Source organism: Bos indicus x Bos taurus, chromosome 21 (assembly GCF_003369695.1).
Source record: "Bos indicus x Bos taurus breed Angus x Brahman F1 hybrid chromosome 21, Bos_hybrid_MaternalHap_v2.0, whole genome shotgun sequence".
Taxonomy (NCBI): domain Eukaryota; kingdom Metazoa; phylum Chordata; class Mammalia; order Artiodactyla; family Bovidae; genus Bos; species Bos indicus x Bos taurus.
The window spans coordinates 4,424,905-4,443,866 of NC_040096.1; the positions used below are offsets into that span (position 1 = coordinate 4,424,905).

General features: G+C 41.5%; 1 protein-coding gene across 1 annotated transcript in view; it reads left to right on the forward strand.

The window, feature by feature from the left end:
• The first annotated feature begins 210 nt into the window (after positions 1 to 210).
• GABRG3 (gamma-aminobutyric acid type A receptor gamma3 subunit) overlaps positions 211 to 18,962 on the forward strand; it is an 846,789-nt gene continuing 828,037 nt past the window's right edge. The window contains exons 1-2 of the mRNA XM_027521318.1: positions 211 to 387; positions 8,679 to 8,827. Coding sequence (XP_027377119.1) covers positions 335 to 387; positions 8,679 to 8,827 — 202 coding nt within the window. The 5' untranslated portion in view covers positions 211 to 334. The remainder of the gene's footprint in view (positions 388 to 8,678; positions 8,828 to 18,962) is intronic.

An 18,962-nucleotide genomic window follows, 5' to 3' on the forward strand; every position in this document is an offset into this window, starting at 1 on the left:
TGCGCGCGGCGCGGCTCTAGCTTCGGGCGCGGTGGGCGGCGCGGGGCCGCGGGTATCCGGGCCGCGAACCGCCCGCGCCCGCCAGCCCGCTGCGCAGACCCGCGCCGGGGCGCGGGCGGGGCCGGCGTCCCGCGTGGGCCCCGCGGAGGCGCGCGCAGACCCGCCGGCCGTCGGGGGCGCGGCCGCTGCCCGAGTCCGCACTTGTCCCGCCGCAGAGGCCCGGCGCCGTCGGAGGCAGCGAGGGCCGGGAGAAGCCGCGGAGCGGAGGCCCGCGCCCCGCAGGGAGCCTCGCTCGGCCTGGGGCCGCCGACCCCGCGCCCCATTCCGCGGCAGCATGGCCCCGAAGCTGCTGCTGCTCCTCTGCCTGCTCTCCGGCTTGCACGCGCGGTGAGTGGCGCCCGGGGTGCGGAGCCTGGCGGGCGGGCGGCGGCGCGCTCTCCGTCGGTCACCAGTGCCCGGCGCGCCCGGCCATCGTCGTCTGGGCTGCGGCGTCTCCCGCCGGGGCCGAGCGGGCAGGAGACGGGGAGTCGCAGGCGCTTTACCTGTCCCGTCTCCCTCGGCCACGGCCGTCTGCCTCTCCGGGCTAGGCGACCGCAGCCTTCTCTGCAGCCTGAAGCGTGGGGACTCCGAGACTAATGGGCTCTTCTCCTGAACCTTGTAAGGTCTGGTGGGTTTAAGGGATTTCGAAACCCAGCATCACTGGGGGAAGCCGGTGTCTACCTCTTTATCTCGCTCCTCCCCCTCCCCCAAGTGTTTCAGGGTTCCGCGCGCGCCCCCGGGCGCGCGAATACACACACACAGATACACACCAACATTCTGTATGTTCCACACACACACATCAACGTTCTGTATCGTTTCCCTCCTTGAAATCTCCCGGGACCCCGGAGTCAGGTTTCCGAGCGACCCGGTTTAAACCTGTCTTTATGAGGAGTAGCAGGGTTGGAGGCAGACGGAGGAGGATGGGGGCATGGTGGGCAGCCAGGAGCTCTGCTTCTCGGAAAGGATTCCCCTCCCAGGTTCTGTGAACACACGCACGGTACACATAAGCACCCCTTCCGTATGAGCCATTTTCACATGCAGCAGCATGCACAAACCTCCCCGTATGAAGCAAGCATACTGAAGTTGATAATGAGGTTTCTACCTAATACCTGTGGGAAATTACCTTACCATAGACACCCTTACCCTTCCTCCCAGCACACCAACCGGGTGATGGGAGCTTAAAAGTAATTCAGGAAGAGATGAAGATGACTCATGAGGATGGAAGGACAGTGGGACCAGAAGGGTTAAACCCTGTTGCTGTAAATATAAATGGAGATTCTGGGTTTGGTTCCTTTAATTCTGTCTCGGATTTGATCTCTGGTCAAGAGCCTAGACATTGCCCCGTGCTTTAAAAATTAGAGCAGCTGCCTTCCTTCTTCTCCCCTCATGACCCCAAGAATCTCCAAGCACCTCAACTCCCCAAACACTTTTGATACCCTCTTCGTTTCCTAGGTCGGGGAGCTTGAGAGCCTTCTTGTGGGTCATAAGCTCTGCAGGTGTCAGCGTGCAGTGCTGGGAAGTCTTGCATGTTCATTCAAATCCGTGAAGTACTGAGGAACTTGTTAAGTCGGGCCTGACTTTTGTGACGCCATGGACTGTAGCCCACTAGGCTCTGTCTGTGCATGGGGTTTCCTAGGCAGATATATTAGAGTGGGTTGCCATTTCCTTCTCCACGGGATCTCCCAGAACCAAGGATTGAACCTGCATCTCTTTATTGGCAGGCGGGTTCGTCACCACTGAGCCACTGAGGGAAGCCCCCTGAGGACCTAGGAAGGCACATTAACAAATCCTACAAGATGTGAATTTGGAAGGGTTATACTGTGAGGAAGAGAGTCCTGTTCCTCCCTGCCACAAACTGCTGCTCTTTGCAAAGGGTTGAGAGTAAGAACGGTGAATTGTATGTGCTGGGGAAGGCAGACTCACTGGAAACTCTCTCAGCCAGGCAGCACACTCCTTGATCCTTCAACTGAAGTTGCTTCCTGTCTAAGGAACGAGCTGGGAAGGAAATGGAAGTGTGCTTTCCGAGGCTCACCCTGCTTGGATGTATCTCTGTTTAGAAACAAACAACACCAGGCGTAATGTAGATGTCCCAGGTCATATCTCAATCTGAGATTATGTCTAATTGAATTTCCTACTGCTACTGACTGGATGAAGTGACCTGCAGTTGCAGGTTAGAAAATCAACTGTTAAGATCTATAGATACTTAATATGTTAGAAGGAAATCTGCTTATTGTTCTCATTACTTTATGTGCTTAGTAGGAAGATACCTGGGTGTCTGAAGCACTCAGGTGTCTAGGGGTTCCTAAAGACACATACAGTCTCTGGGTATTCTTCATTCTTCCATTTTGCCAAGGCAGATGTAACAACTTTAATATATTCTTTGTCTGGGTTGATAATAGAAGTTGCATATCCGTTGGAAATAATCCAAGTTTTAAACTAATGTTATTGCTATATGCCTCTTCTTTTATCTTTGCTCTTTGAATGGGTTACAGACATGTGAAGTAATCCAGTGACCAGCATCACCTTTCAAGTGTTAGTCACTCAGTCCTGTCTGACTCTTTGTGACCCCTTGGACTGAAGACCACCAGGCTCCTCTTCTCTATGGAATTCTCTAGGCAAGAATACTGAAGTGGGTTGCCATTCCCTTCTCTAGGGGATCTCTCTGACCCACGGATCGAACCTGTGTCTCCCGCATTGCAGGCAGATTCTTTACCATCTGAGCCACCAGGGGAGCCCTCACTTTTCAAAACTGTTATTAATTCTGAGAGTTGTCATTTGTGCTCTGGCCTGCCTTCCTGGTGTTTAAAAGCCCCAGAGAAAGTTCTGACAGTTGTGCTGTGTGGTGATAGGTTAGCAGCTCTGTGGAGAGCAAAGCACCCCATTCTGACACCCTTGGAAGAGCTTATCCTACATTAAAAACACTCAGTCACACCTGGAGCTTAGTGACACCTTAAGTGAATGCCTAAGTGCCGTCTGAAGTTTAGGAGCTCCTTTTTATCTTTACGGATACATCCAGCTTTGTCTCTGTCCTTGCAGTTGAAGAGAAGGTGTAAGACATGAAAATACCATCTGAGGGCTGAACTGTAAGTTTGTTGCCGATTTGTTTTTAAGAAAAAGCTAATGATGGCATTTAGGATCCAACAATCCTGATAACAGAACACTCGTGAATATAGCCAACTTGGAATTTAGAACAACAGAACATTTTTGTTTTATTCATATTCTGGTGAGTCCTTGAGATGAGATTGGGTTCTCTACAAAGGGAAGCTTTTCTGTAGGGCTGGTGGTCTGGCCCTAGTGCTGAGAAGCTTTGATTTCCTTTTCTGGAGTCCTGCACAAACTGATGAGGCTTCAGGGTTGGGAGGAGCCCAGTGTTGGCCCAGAGCATCTCAGCCTGTGCCTGCCTGCTCTCCCCCCAACCCAGCCACAGAACTGCAGGTGCCCCATTTCACCTTCTGAAGGGAAGGTGCTGAAGAAGATGTTGCTGTTGTTCTTTTCTTTGTCTCCCCCTTCACCTACCGTGAACCAGGAAGCTTACGCAATTTCAGGAAAACACCCATCACCACTTCACCGCTAGAGGGAGAATTAGTCACATTATAATACCTGTTATTGAAGTAGCTCAAAGTATTTTTCAGAAACCAATGCTGTGCATACAGAGAACTGATGAAGAGTTAGTGTGCTTCTGTGCACATATGAGTGTTGGGGCAAGAGAAGATGCATAGCGTGGAAAGCATGGTCTGGTCTGTACTAGTAAGCTGTCTCTGGGGGAGGGCAGGAGGGGAGAGACAGAGAGACCCCAGAGGGGCAGAGGGCTGCACGGTGGGCGACTTGGAAGGAGTCCTGAGGGTGCTACACGTGATCCTGCCCAGGTGAGCTGTCCCTCTGCCCACAGTGTCCTGAGTGCCTTTGCTGTGGACTGAGCTGCCAGGCCTGTGGGCAGTGGTTGGCTCCCAGCAATCCATGTCCTTCTTCAACCCACTTCTTTTAAAGATGATACAATTAATATTCTTGATAAATTAAATATTCTTCTGTAACATTTTAGATTTGATAATGTTATTTATAAAAGTAAAAAGTCTTACCAGTAATTAAATGAAACATATCACTTCTTGAATATCAGTCCCAATTTTTTTAAGTTCCTATTGATGGTGAATATTCAGTGCAAAAAATCCATGGCAATTTATAGTTCCTATGGATGATGTATATATTCTAAGCTTTCTGTCAAGAAATAGAATTATAGTTTAATATTGTTGTTATCATTTAGTCACTGAGTTGTGTCCAACTCTTTGTGACCACATGAACTTTAACCTACCAGGCTCCTCTGTGGGGTTTTTCCAGGCAAGAGTACTGGAGTGGATTGTCATTTCCTTCTCCAGGGGATCTTAGCCAAGGGAAAAGTTAAATGAATTCAATCTTCAAGATATATGCCATATACTATTATCAAAACTTCATGTATGTGTATATATTCATACAGAACTAGGCTGATACTGCTCTAATCTATGTTAAAGCTAGTTAACACTCATTAAAAGACTCGTACATACCATATGACATATACATAAGATTTTAAAGATGTTATATATTATAGTTATATTATAATATTATATTATGTTGTTGTTTAGTTGCTAAGTTGTGTCCAACTCTTTTGCAACCCCATGGACTGTAGCCCACCAGGCTGTTCTGTGCATGGGATTCCCCAGGCAAGAATACTGGAATGAGTTGCCATTTCCATCTCCAGTGGATCTTCTCAACCCAGGGATCCAACCTGTGTCTTCTGCATTAGAAGGAAGGTTCTTTACCACTAAGCTACCAGGGAAACCTACAGGTAATTTAGACTATACTGAAAATTTACATCCAGACATCCTAGAACATAAAGTCAAGAGGGCCTTAGGAAACATTACTATGAACAAAGCTAGTGGAGGTGAAGGAATTCCAGCTAAACTATTTCAAATCCTAAAAGGTGATGCCGTTAAAGTGCTGCATTCAATATGCCAACAAATTTGGAAAACCTAACAGTGGCCACAGGACTGGAAAAGGTCAGTTTTCATTCCAATCCCAAAGAAGGGCAATACCAAATAATGTTCAAACTACTGCACAATTGTACTCATTTCACATGCTAGCAAGGTAATGTTCAAAATCCTTCAAGCTAGGCTTCAACAGTACAAGAACTGAGAACAGATACACAAGCTAAATTTAGAAAAGGCAGAGGAAGCAGAAATCAAATGGTGAACATCTGTTGGATCATAAAAAAGCAAGAGAATTCCAGAAAAACATCTGCTTCATTGACTATGCTAAAGCCTTCTGACTGTGGATCACAACAAACTATGGAAAATTCTTAAAGTGATGGGAATACCATACCACCTTACTTGTCCCGTGAGAAACCTGTATGCAGGTCAAGAAGCAACAGTCAGAACCAGATATGGAAAAATGGACTGGTCAAAACTGGGAAAGGAGTACATTCAAGGCTGTACATTGTCACCCTGCTTATTTAACTTATATGCAGAGTGTGTGTGTGTGTGTGTTGCTCAGTTGTGTCCGACTCTTTGTGACCCCATGGACTGCAGCCCATCAGGCTCCTCTGTCCATAGAATTCTCCAGGCAAGAATACTGGAATGCGTTGCCATTTCCTTCTCCAATATGCAGAGTTCATAATGTGAAATGCCAAGCTGGATGAATCTCAAGCTGGTATCAAGATTGCTGGGAGAAATATCAATAAATTCAGATATGTAGATGATACCACCCAAATGGCAGAAAGTGAAAAGGAACTAAAGAGCCTTTTGATGAAGGTGAAAGCAGAGAATGTAAAAGCTGGCTTAAAAATCAACGTGCAAAAAACGAGGATCATGGCATCCAGTCCCATCACTTCATGGCAAATAGATGGGGAGAAAAAGGAAACAGTGACAGATTTTATTTTCTTGGGCTCCAAAATCACTGAAGACAGTGACTGCAGCCTTGAAATTAAAAGATGCTTGCTTCTTGGAATAAGAGCTATGAACAACCTAGACAGCATATTAAAAAGCAGAGATGTCACTTTGCTGACAAAGGTTCGTATAGTCAAAAATATGGTTTCTCCAGTAGTCATGTATGGATTGGAGAGCTGAATTATAAAGAAGGCTGAGAGCTGAAGAATTGATACTTTTGAATTGTGGTGGATAAGACTCTTGAGAGTCCCAAACTCTTGAGAGCTCAAACTGTTGAGAGTTTGAGCTCCCAAGGAGCTCAAACCAGTCAATCCTAAAGGAAATCAACCCCGAATGTTCATTGGAGACTTTGGCCATCTGATGCGAAGAGCTGATTCTTTGGAAAAGACCCCGATGTTGGGAAAGATAGTGGGCAGGAGGAGAAGGGGACAATAGTGGATGAGGTGGTTGGATGGAATCATCAACTCAATGGACATGAGTTTGAACAAACTCCAGGAGACAGTGAAGGACAGGGAAGCCTGGTATGGTGCAGTCCATGGGGTCACAGATAGTTGGACACGACTGAGCGAGTGAACAATGACAAAAATTAACATAAAAATATATGTCCCAGAAGCCAACTGCCTTGTGAGGTTGTTGCCTTTTTAGGTCCCATCTGAAAAGCTAAATAGAAATCAGCTTATACTTAATCAGGACAAATAAACCTCAGTGCAATGTTCTGTTTTCTATTTTGTTATCTTTTGTGAAGGAAGATATGTCATTATGGTGCACACACTGACAAGCCATGAGGGAAGAAGTTTGCTTGTTTTTTTTGTGTGTGTGTGTGTAACAGGCTTTTTTGCATTGGTAAATGGCAGGCCTCCTGGAAATGCTACTTTGAAGAGGAAACTGTGCTCTTTTCAGGCCCAAATTGCTGAGCTGCTGAGATGGCCTCACTCACTAAAGAAACTACCTTGCCATTTTGAGGCCTTTCCATTCAAGTACACCCGGGAGAGGTGGCTGTCAGGCTCAGCCCTTCTTGGGACAGATTCTGATGCTCAGCATTCATTTGGATTCATCTATTGAAGGGCCAGATGCTAAAGACATGTTAGAAAGATTTTAATTTTTGTAATACCAGACCACCTTACTTGCCTCCTGAGAAACCTGTATGTAGGTCAAGAAGCAACATTAAGAAAAGGACATGGAACTCTGGACTGGTTGAAAATTGAGAAAGGAATACGTCAAGGCTGTATGTTGTCAACCTACTTATTTAACTTATATGCAGAGTACATCATGAGAAACGCTGGGCTGGATGAAGCATAAGCTGGAATCAAGATTGCCAGGAGAAATATCAATAGCCTCAGAGATGCAGATGACACCGACCTTATGGCAAAAAGAGAAGAGGAGCTAAAGAGCCTCTTGATGAAGGCTAAAGAGGAGAGTGAAAAAGCTGGCTTAAAACTCAACATTCAAAAAGATGAAGACATGGCATCACTCCATGGCAAATAGATGAGGAGACAATGGAAACAGTGAGAGACCTTATTTTCCTGGGCTCCAAAGTCACTGCAGGTGATGACTACAGCCATGAAGTTGAAAGAGACTTGCTCCTTGGAAGAAAAGCTGTGACAAACCTAGACAGCATATTAAAAAGCAGAGACATTACTTTGCCAACAAAGGTCCATATAGTCAAAGCTATTTTCCAGTAGTCATGTATAGATGTGAGAGTTGGACCATAAAGAAGACTGAGTGCCAATGAATTGATGCTTTTGAACTGTGGTGTTAGAGAAGACTCTTGAGATTCCCTTAGACTGCAAGGAGATCCAACCAGTCCATCCTAAAGGAAATCAATCCTGAATATAATGCTGAAGTTGAAGCTCCAATACTTTGGCCACCTGATGTGAAGAGCTGACTCATTAGAAAAGACCTTGATGCTGGGAAAGATTGAAGGCAGGAGGAGAAGGGGATGACAGAGGATGAGATGGTTGGATGGCATCACTGACTCAATGGACATGAGTTTGAGTAAGCTATGGGAGATGGTGAAGGACAGAGAAGCCTGGTGGGCTGCAGTCCACAGGGTTGTGAAGAGTCGGACACAACTGAGTGACTGAACAATAACAAGCCTACTCTGTACGAGGTGAATCAGTTTGTGTGGTAGGAGGTATGTGAAATCACCAGAGAGTATTTACCAACCAATATCTCTTCCTTGGCATGCCACATGGGTGCTGGCCAAGGATATCATCTCCTTATGTCCCTATGTCTGCCTAGACCAAAGGTGCTCCATGAGAAGCACAGAGTCAGACTCAACTATTTTCAATGAGTGCATTCTGCAGAAGCTGTTCACCTTAAGCTAAAATGAGGTCTTGGAAATGAGAAGTGGAAGCTGCAAGTTGTTTTTGCCTTGACCTTCAGAAGATCTCAAGGTTGATATTAGGAAGGCTGACTCTCTGCTTGTTGGCCTTCATGTATTGGATTACTTATTATGATGTCTATGGTTTAACATGGACTTGGACTTTTTTTATGACATTTAATGAAAGGATCATGTTACGTTAATAGCACTGGCATTCTTCTTATTGGATTCTTTTTTTGTGTGTTTTGTTTTACTTTTAAGATTTTAGAGGTAATTTTTTGAATGGACTGAGTGTACTGGGGATTTTCTACCTATTTCAGTGGTGCTTGGGTGGGCCAAAGCTTAAGACGTTTCCTGGAATCATTGCTACAACTTACATGTCACACTTTGTGCTGTAATTACAGGACCAGGAAGGTGGAAGAAGATGAATATGAAGATTCATCATCAAACCAGAAGTGGGTCTTGGCTCCGAAATCCCAAGACACAGATGTGACTCTTATTCTGAACAAGTTGCTAAGAGAATATGATAAGAAGCTGAGGCCAGATATTGGAAGTGAGTGATGATGTTTGCTATTTTAGTGGGAAACATAGTGTGATATATTTTTAAAGGTTTTATTTTAAATAATCATGAATTTGCAGGAAGTTGCAAAGGTAGTGCAGAGTCACGCAATTCATGGGTATTGAACTAAGAGTTGACATTGGGAGAGTGTGTGTACATGGCTCCACATTGTCACATGCGGATCTGTGTAATGATACTATAATTGAGATACAGAACGGTTTCATTACCATGAAGTTTCCCTTCCTGCTCTTGCTTTAGAGTCTCATCTGTTTCACTCCTCCAAAATTTCTAACCTGTCAACCACTAATTTAGTCTTTATTTCTATGATTTTGTCATTTTGAGAATGCAGCCTATGTGCAGTCATTTAGTACATGACTTTTTGAGATTGGCTTTTCTTTGCTCAGCAAAGTGATTTTGGGATCCATTCAAGTTGTTGCATGTATCAATAGTTTGTTTTACTTATTGCTAAGTAATCTTCCATGCTATGGATGGATCATAGTTTTTTAATGTTTATTGAGGAACATATTAGTTATTCCCAGTTTTTGTCTATTACAAATAAAATGACTGTGAGTACTCTTGCCTGGAAAACCACATGGACAGAGGAGCCTGTTAGGCTGCAGTCCATGGGGTTGTTAGGAGTTGGACACGACTGAGAGACTTCACTTTCACTTTTTACTTTCATGCATTGGAGAAGGAAATGGCAACCCACTCCAGTGTTCTTGCCTGGAGAATCCCAGGGACGGGGGAGCCTGTTGGGCTGCTGTCTATGGGGTCGCAGAGTCGGACATGACTGAAGCGAATTAGCAGCAGCAGTAGTAGCAGTGCATTAGTAAGCACATAGTTCTTTTTCCTCCAGTCTATGTATTACTTTTCCACTTCCAAGGTATATTTTGAAATATAAACTCTATGAATTTTAATATAGTTGAACATAATGATCATTTCTTTAAAATATTATCGGCACTAATAACATGAAAATATTTTCTTATGCTTCAGAAGCTTTATTGTTTATTTATTTTTTATTTGTTTTATTTGGAGGCTAATTACTTTACAGTATTGTAGTGGTTTTGCCATACATTGACACTAATCAGCCATGGGTGTACATGTGTTCCCCATCCTGAACCCCCCTCCCACCTCTCTCTCCATCCCATTCCTCAGGGTCATCCCAGTGCACCAGCCCTGAGCACCCTGTCTCATTCATTGAACCTGGACTGGCGATCTATTTCACATATGATAATATGCATGTTTCAATGCTATTCTCTCAAATCATCCCACCCTCGCCTTCTCCCACAGAGTCCAAAAGACTGTTCTATACATCTGTGCCTCTTTTGCTGTCTCTTATATAGGGTTATCATTACCATCTTTCTAAATTCCATATATATGCTTTAATATACTGTATTGATATTTTCCTTTCTGGCTTACTTTACTGTGTATAATAGGCTCCAGTTTCATCCACCTCATTAGAACTGATTCAAACGCATTCTTTTCAATGGCTGAGTAATATTCCATTGTGTATATGTACCACAGCTTTCTTATCCAGTCGTCTGCTGATGGACATCTAGGTTGCTTCCATGTCCTGGCTATTATAAACAGTGCTGCGATGAACCTTGGGGTACATGTATCTCTTTCAGTTCTGGTTTCCTCGGTGTGTATGCCCAGCAGTGGGATTACTGGGTCATATGGCAGTTCTATTTCCAGTTTTTGAAGGAATCTCCACACTGTTCTCCATAGTGGCTGTACTAGTTTGCATTCCCACCAACAGTGTAAGAGGGTTCCCTTTTCTCCACACCCTCTCCAACATTTATTGCTTGTAGACTTTTGGATAGCAGCCATTCTGACTGGTGTGAAATGGTACCTCATTGTGGTTGTTTTTTTTTTTTTTTTTTTTGTTTCACATATAAACATTTTCTTTTCTTTTCTTTTTTTTTTTTTCTTTAATAGAAAATTATTTAATTAGTATACATGTGTTCCCCATCCTGAACCCTCCTCCCTCCTCCCTCTCCACACCATCCCTCTGGGTCGTCCCAGTGCACCAGCCCCAAGCATCCAGCATCGTGCATTGAACCTGGACTGGCATCTCATTTCATACATGACGTTTCACATGTTTCAATGCCATTCTCCCAAATCTTCCCACCCTCTCCTTCTCCCACAGAGTCCATAAGACTGTTCTATACATCAGTGTCTCTTTTGCTGTCTCGTATACAGGGTTATCGTTACCATCTTTCTAAATTCCATATATATGCGTTAGTATACTGTATTGGTGTTTTTCCTTCTGGCTTACTTCACTCTGAATAATAGGCTCCAGTTTCATCCACCTCATTAGAACTGATTCAAATGTATTCTTTTTAATGGCTGAGTAATACTCCATTGTGTATATGTACCACAGCTTTCTTATCCATTCATCTGCTGATGGACATCTAGGTTGCTTCCATGTCCTGGCTATTATAAACAGTGCTGCGATGAACATTGGGGTACACGTGTCTCTTTCCCTTCTGGTTTCCTCAGTGTGTATGCCCAGCAGTGGGATTGCTGGATCATACGGCAGTTCTATTTCCAGTTTTTGAAGGAATCTCCACACTGTTCTCCATAGTGGCTGTACTAGTTTGCATTCCCACCAACAGTGTAAGAGGGTTCCCTTTTCTCCACACCCTCTCCAGCATTTATTATTTGTAGACTTTTGGATCGCAGCCATTCTGACTGGTGTGAAATGGTACCTCATAGTGGTTTTGATGTGCATTTCTCTGATAATGAGTGATGTTGAGCATCTTTTCATGTGTTTGTTAGCCATCTGTATGTCTTCTTTGGAGAAATGTCTATTTAGATCTTTGGCCCATTTTTTGATTGGGTCATTTATTTTTCTGGAGTTGAGCTGTAGGAGTTGCTTGTATATTTTTGAGATTAGTTGTTTGTCGGTTGCTTCATTTGCTATTATTTTCTCCCATTCTGAAGGCTGTCTTTTCACCTTGCTAATAGTTTCCTTTGATGTGCAGAAGCTTTTAAGTTTAATTAGGTCCCATTTGTTTATTTTTGCTTTTATTTCCAATATTCTGGGAGGTGGATCATAGAGGATCCTGCTGTGATGTATGTCAGAGAGTGTTTTGCCTATGTTCTCCTCTAGGAGTTTTATAGTTTCTGGTCTTACGTTGAGATCTTTAATCCATTTTGAGTTTATTTTTGTGTATGGTGTTAGAAAGTGTTCTAGTTTCATTCTTTTACAAGTGGTTGACCAGATTTCCCAGCACCACTTGTTAAAGAGATTGTCTTTAATCCATTGTATATTCTTGCCTCTTTGTCAAAGATAAGGTGTCCATATGTGCGTGGATTTATCTCTGGGCTTTCTATTTTGTTCCATTGATCTATATTTCTGTCTTTGTGCCAGTACCATACTGTCTTGATAACTGTGGCTTTGTAGTAGAGCCTGAAGTCAGGTAGGTTGATTCCTCCAGTTCCATTCTTCTTTCTCAAGATCGCTTTGGCTATTCGAGGTTTTTTGTATTTCCATACAAATTGTGAAATTATTTGTTCTAGCTCTGTGAAGAATACTGTTGGTAGCTTGATAGGGATTGCATTGAATCTATAAATTGCTTTGGGTAGTATACTCATTTTCACTATATTGATTCTTCCAATCCATGAACATGGTATATTTCTCCATCTATTAGTGTCCTCTTTGATTTCTTTCACCAGTGTTTTATAGTTTTCTATATATAGGTCTTTAGTTTCTTTAGGTAGATACATTCCTAAGTATTTTATTCTTTTCGTTGCAATGGTGAATGGAATTGTTTCCTTAATTTCTCTTTCTGTTTTCTCATTATTAGTGTATAGGAATGCAAGGGATTTCTGTGTGTTGATTTTATATCCTGCAACTTTACTATAATCATTGATTAGTTCTAGTAATTTTCTGGTGGAGTCTTTAGGGTTTTCTATGTAGAGGATCATGTCATCTGCAAATAGTGAGAGTTTTACTTCTTCTTTTCCAATTTGGATTCCTTTTATTTCTTTTTCTGCTCTGATTGCTGTGGACAAAACTTCCAAAACTATGTTGAATAGTAATGGTGAAAGTGGGTACCCTTGTCTTGTTCCTGACTTTAGAGGAAATGCTTTCAATTTTTCACCATTGAGGATAATGTTTGCTGTGGGTTTGTCATATATAGCTTTTATTATGTTGAGGTATGTTCCTTCTATTCCTGCTTTCTGGAGAGTTTTTATCATAAATGGGTGTTGAATTTTGTCAAAGGCTTTCTCTGCATCTATTGAGATAATCATATGGTTTTTGTTTTTCAATTTGTTAATGTGGTGTATTACATTGATTGATTTGCGGATATTGTAGAATCCTTGCATCCCTGGGATAAAGCCCACTTGGTCATGGTGTATGATCTTTTTAATGTGTTGTTGGATTCTGATTGCTAGAATTTTGTTTAGGATTTTTGCATCTATGTTCATCAGTGATATTGGCCTGTAGTTTTCTTTTTTTGTGGGATCTTTGTCAGGTTTTGGTATTAGGGTGTTGGTGGCCTCATAGAATGAGTTTGGAAGTTTACCTTCCTCTCAATTTTCTGGAAGAGTTTGAGCAGGATAGGTGTTAGCTCTTCTCTAAATTTTTGGTAGAATTCAGCTGTGAAGCCGTCTGGACCTGGGCTTTTGTTTGCTGGAAGATTTTTGATTACAGTTTCAATTTCCGTGCTTGTGATGGGTCTGTTAAGGTTTTCTATTTCTTCCTGGTCGAGTTTTGGAAAGTTGTACTTTTCTAAGAATTTGTCCATTTCTTCCTCGTTGTCCATTTTATTGGCATATAATTGTTGATAATAGTCTCTTATGATCCTTTGTATTTCTGTGTTGTCTGTTGTGATCTCTCCATTTTCATTTCTAATTTTATTGATTTGATTTTTCTCCCTTTGTTTCTTTGTGGTTTTGATTTGCATTTCTCTGATAATGAGTGATGTTGAGCATCTTTTCATGTGTGTATTAGCCATCTGTATGTCTTCTTTGGAGAAATGTCTGTTTAGTTCTTCGGTCCATTTTTTGATGGGGTTGTTTATTTTTCTGGAATTGAGCTGTAGGAGTTACTTGTATATTTTGAGATTAATTCTTTGTCAGTTGCTTCATTTGCTATTATTTTCTCCCATTCTGAAGGCTGTCTTTTCACCTTGCTTATAATTTCCTTTGTTGTGCAAAAGCTTTTAAGTTTAATTACATACCATTTGTTTATGTTTGCTTTTATTTCCATTACTCTGGGAGGTGGGTCACACATCCTGCTGTGATTTATGTTGGAGAGTGATTTGCCTATGTTTTCCTCTAGGAGTTTTATAGTTTCTGGTCTTACGTTTAGATCTTTAATCCATTTTGAGTTTCTATTTCTGCTTTATTGACTATACCAAAGCCTTTGACTGTGTGAATCATAATAAACTCTGGAAAATTCTTAAAGAGACGGGAATACCAGACCACCAGACTTGCCTCTTGAGAAATTTGTATGCAGATCAGGAAGCAACAGTTAGAACTGGACATGGAACAACAGACTGGTTCCAAATAGGAAAAGGAATACGTCAAGGCTGTATATTGTCACCCTGCTTATTTAACTTCTATGCAGAGTACATCATGAGAAATACTGGGCTGGAGGAAGCACAAGCTGGAATCAAGGTTGCTGGGAGAAATATCAGTAACCACAGATATGCAGATAATACCACTCTTATGGCAGAAAGTGAAGAAGAACTAAAGAGCTTCTTGATGAAAGTGAAAAAGGAGAGTGAAAAAGTTGGCTTAAAGCTCAACATTCAGAAAACTAAGATCATGGCATCTGGTCCCATCACTTTATGGCAAATAGATGGGGAAAGAGTGGAAACAGTGTCTGACTTTATTTTTTTGGGCTCCAAAATCACTGCAGATGGTGACTGCAGCCATGAAATTAAAAGACGCTTACTCCTTGGAAGGAAAGTTATTACCAACCTAGATAGCATATTCAAAAGCAGAGACATTACTTTGCCAACAAAGGTCCGTCTAGTCAAGGTGATGGTTTTTCCAGTGGTCATGTATGGATGTGAGAGTTGGACTGTGAAGAAAGCTTAGTGCCAAAGAATTGATGCTTTTGAACCGTGGTATTGGAGAAGACTCTTGGACTGCAAGTCCCTTGAACTGCAAGGAGATCCAACCAGTCCATTCTGAAGGAGATGAAGCCCTGGGATTTCTTTGGAAGGAATGATGCTAAAGCTGAAACTCCAGTACTTTGGCCACCTCATGTGAAGAGTTGACTCACTGGAAAAGACTCTGATGCTGGGAGGGATTGGGGGCAGGAAGAGAAGGGGACGACAGGGGATGAGATGGCTGGATGACATCACTGACTCGATGGACGTGAGTCTGAGTGAACTTCGGGAGTTGGTAATGGACAGGGAGGCCTGGCATGCTGCGATTCATTGGGTCGCAAAGAGTTGGACATGACTGAGCGACTGAACTGAACTGAACTGATGGTGTTAGAAAGTGTTTTAGTTTCATTCTTTTACAAGTGGTTGACCAATTTCCCCAGCACCACTTGTTAAAGAGATTGTCTTTTCTCCATTATATATTCTTGCCTCCTTGTCAAAGATAAGGTGTCCATAGGTGTATGGAATTATCTCTGCAATTTCTATTTTGTTCCATTGATCTATATATCTGTCTTTGTGCCTGTACCATACTGTCTTGATGACTGTTGCTTTGTAGTAGAGCCTGAAGTCAGGAAGGTTGATTCCTCCAATTTCATTCTTTTTTCTCAAGATTGCTTTGCCTATTTGAGGTTTTTTGTATTTCCATACAAATTGTGAAATTATTTGTTCTAGTTATGTGAAAAATACCATTGGTAGTTTGATAGGAATTGCATTGAATCTATAGATTGCTTTGGGTAGTATACTCATTTTCACTATACTGATTTTTCCAATCCATGAACATGGTATATTTCTCCATCTATTTGTATCCTCTTTGATTTCTTTCATCAGTGTTTTATAGTTTTCTATATATAGGTCTTTTGTTTCTTTAGGTAGATATATTCCTAAGTATTTTATTCTTTTCATTGTAGTGGTGAATAGAATTGTTTCCTTAATTTGTCTTTCTGTTTTCTTATTGTTAGTATATAGGAATGCAAGGGATTTCTGTGTATTAAGTTTATATACTGCAACTTTACTATATTCGTTGATTAGCTCTAGTAATTTTCTGGTGGAATGTTTAGGATTTCTATGTAGAGGATCTAGTCATCTGCAAATAGAGTTTTATTTCTTCTTTTCCAATCTGGATTCCTTTTATTTCTTTTTATGCTCTGATTGCTGTTGCCAAAACTTCCAAAACTGTTGAATAGTAGTGGTGAGAGTGGGCACCCTTGTCTTGTTCCTGAGTTTAGGGGAAGTTCTTTCAGTTTTTCACCATTGAGGATAATGTTTGCTGTGGGTTTATCATATATAGCTTTTATTACATTGAAGTATGTTACTTCTATTCCTGGTATCTGTGTGGATGTAAGGTTTTATTCTCTGGGATAAATGCCCAGGAATATGATTGCCAGGTCCTATGATAAATATTGGTTTATTTTTTAAAGAAGCTGTCAAACTCTTTTCTAAAGTTTATATACCATTTTCGAGCCCACCGTCAAGGTGTGAGAGATCTAGTTTCTCTGTAACTTCAGCAGCAGGTGGTACTGTCACAGGTTTTTGTTTCAGCTGCTTTACTATGTGTATGTCCAATAGTTTGATATTGCCTTGTTGTCTTGATTTACATTTTCCTGATTGTTAGTGGTATTGAATTCTCTTTATGCACTTATTTGCCAATAGTATATCTTCTTCATCAAAATGTCTCCTCATATTAGTTGCTGCCTTAAAAATTGGAGTATTTTGCTTGATTTATTTTTTTCTTCTGCCTTGTTAAGTGTTCTTCCTATAGTCTGGATATGATTCCTTTGCCAGATGAAGTGTTCAGATATTTTTCCCTCTTTGTATGGCTTCCCCCCCCCCATCCTTTTAGTAGGGTCTTGCAAAGAAGAAAAGTTTTTAATATTGAGGAAGTCCAATTTACTTATTTTCTTTTTATGGAATATACTTTTTGTGTGTGCGGCAAGTATTTTTTTGGTTTACTTTTAATTGGAGGATAATTGCTTTACAATATTGCGTTGGTCTCTGCCATACATCAGCATGAATCAGCCATAGGTGTACATATGTGCCTTCCCATCTGAAGCCCACTCCCACTTCCCACCCTATGCTGTCCCTCTGCTGCTGCTGCTGCTGCTGCTAAGGTGCTTCAGTCGTGTCTGACTCTGTGTGACCCCGGAGACGGCAGCCCACCAGGCTCCCCCGTCCCTGGGATTCTCCAGGCAAGAACACTGGAGTGGGTTGCCATTTCCTTCTCCAGTGCATGAACAGTGAAAAATGAAAGTGAAGTCGCTCAGTCGTGTCCAACTCTACACGACCCCATAGACAGCAGCCTACCATACTGTCCATGATAGGCATGGACAGCAGCCTGTCCCTCTGTCCATGGGATTTTCCAGGCAGGAGTACTGGAGTGGGTTGCCATTGCCTTCTCTGCTGTCCTTCTAGGCTGTCACAAACAGTGCTGCAATGAACATGGGGATATGTATGTCTTTTCAGTTATGGTTTCCTCAGGGTACATGCCAAGTAGTGGGGTTTTGGGGTCGTATGGTAGTTTTAATCCTAGTTTTTAAAGGAATTTTTCATACTGTTCTCCATAGTAGCTACATCAGTTTACATTCCCACCAACAGTGGGAATGTATACTTTTAGAGTAATGTCTAATAGCTCTTCATAAATCCCTAGCTCCTAAAGATTTTTTCCTCTTTTCTTCTAAAAGTTTTAATATATGTTTTACATTTAATTCATTTTCAGCTTTGAATTAATTGTTATAGAAAATCAGTATGTGAGGTTTATAGCTAAGTTTGTTTCTTTTCTTTTTGCTTATGAATCTTCCCTGATGGCTCAGACGGTAAAGCATCTGTCTACAATGCGGGAAACCTGGGTTCAGTCCCTGGGTCAGGAAGATCCCCTGGAGAAGGAAATGGCAATCCACTCCAGTACTATTGCCTGGAAAATTCCATGGACAGAGGAGCTTGGTAGGCTACAGTCCATGGGGTTGCAAAGAGTCGGACACGACTGAGCGAATTCAATTTCACTTATGAATCTCTAGTTACTTTATTATCACTTGTTGAAAAAAACTATCCTTCCTCTTTGACTTATGTTGCACATTTATCAGAAGTCAGTTGGCTCAACTTCTGTGGGCTGTTTCTGGTTTCTCTAATTTCTTCCGTTTATCTGTCTGTCTATTGTGTCAATCTGCAGTCTTGATTATTGCAGCTATGTATAATGAGTCTTGGAATTGGGTGGAATTAATTCAGTCACTTTATTTTTAAAAATTATTTTAGTATATATTTTCTATATTAATTTTTGAGCTATCTTATCTGTAAGTGCAAAAAAATATCTCGTGTTAAGCCTTTATATCAGTTTGGGAAGAATTGACATCTTTATTGTGTTGAGTATTTTAATCCATAAACATGGTATATATTTCTGTTTATTTAGATCTTGTTTATTTTCTTACATTCAGTGTTTTGCAGATTTTAGTATACAAGTTCTAAAAATATTTTGTTAGATTTTCAGCTAAGTGTTTCACAGTGCTGGAGTGCTTGTAAATAGTACTATATTTTAAAATTTACTTTTCCCTGTGTTCATTGCTAGTATACAGAAATATGGTTATCTTATATAAGTTAATGTTGTGTCCTCTGACTTGCCAAACTCACTTACTAATTTTAGGAAATTTTTTTTGATAGATTCCTTGAGAATTTCTGTGTACATCATCATATCATCTGCAAATGAGACCTATTTCTTGCTTTCCAATCTGTATGCCTCTTATTACTGTTCTTCTTGCCTTTTTTCACTGGCTAGCACTTCCAGTGCTACAGGAATAGTGGTAGTGTACGTGGACATCTTGCTTTGTTCCAGATAGTAGAGGAAAAGTATTCAGTCTTCACAATTAAGTGTGATGTTAGCTGGATATATTTTATGTATATTCTTCACTAAGTTGGGAAAGTTCCATCTCTCTCTAATTTTCTGAAATAATTTTTTAAAAATCAGGAATGGGTGTTCAACTTTGCCAAATGCGTTTTCTGCATTAATTGATATA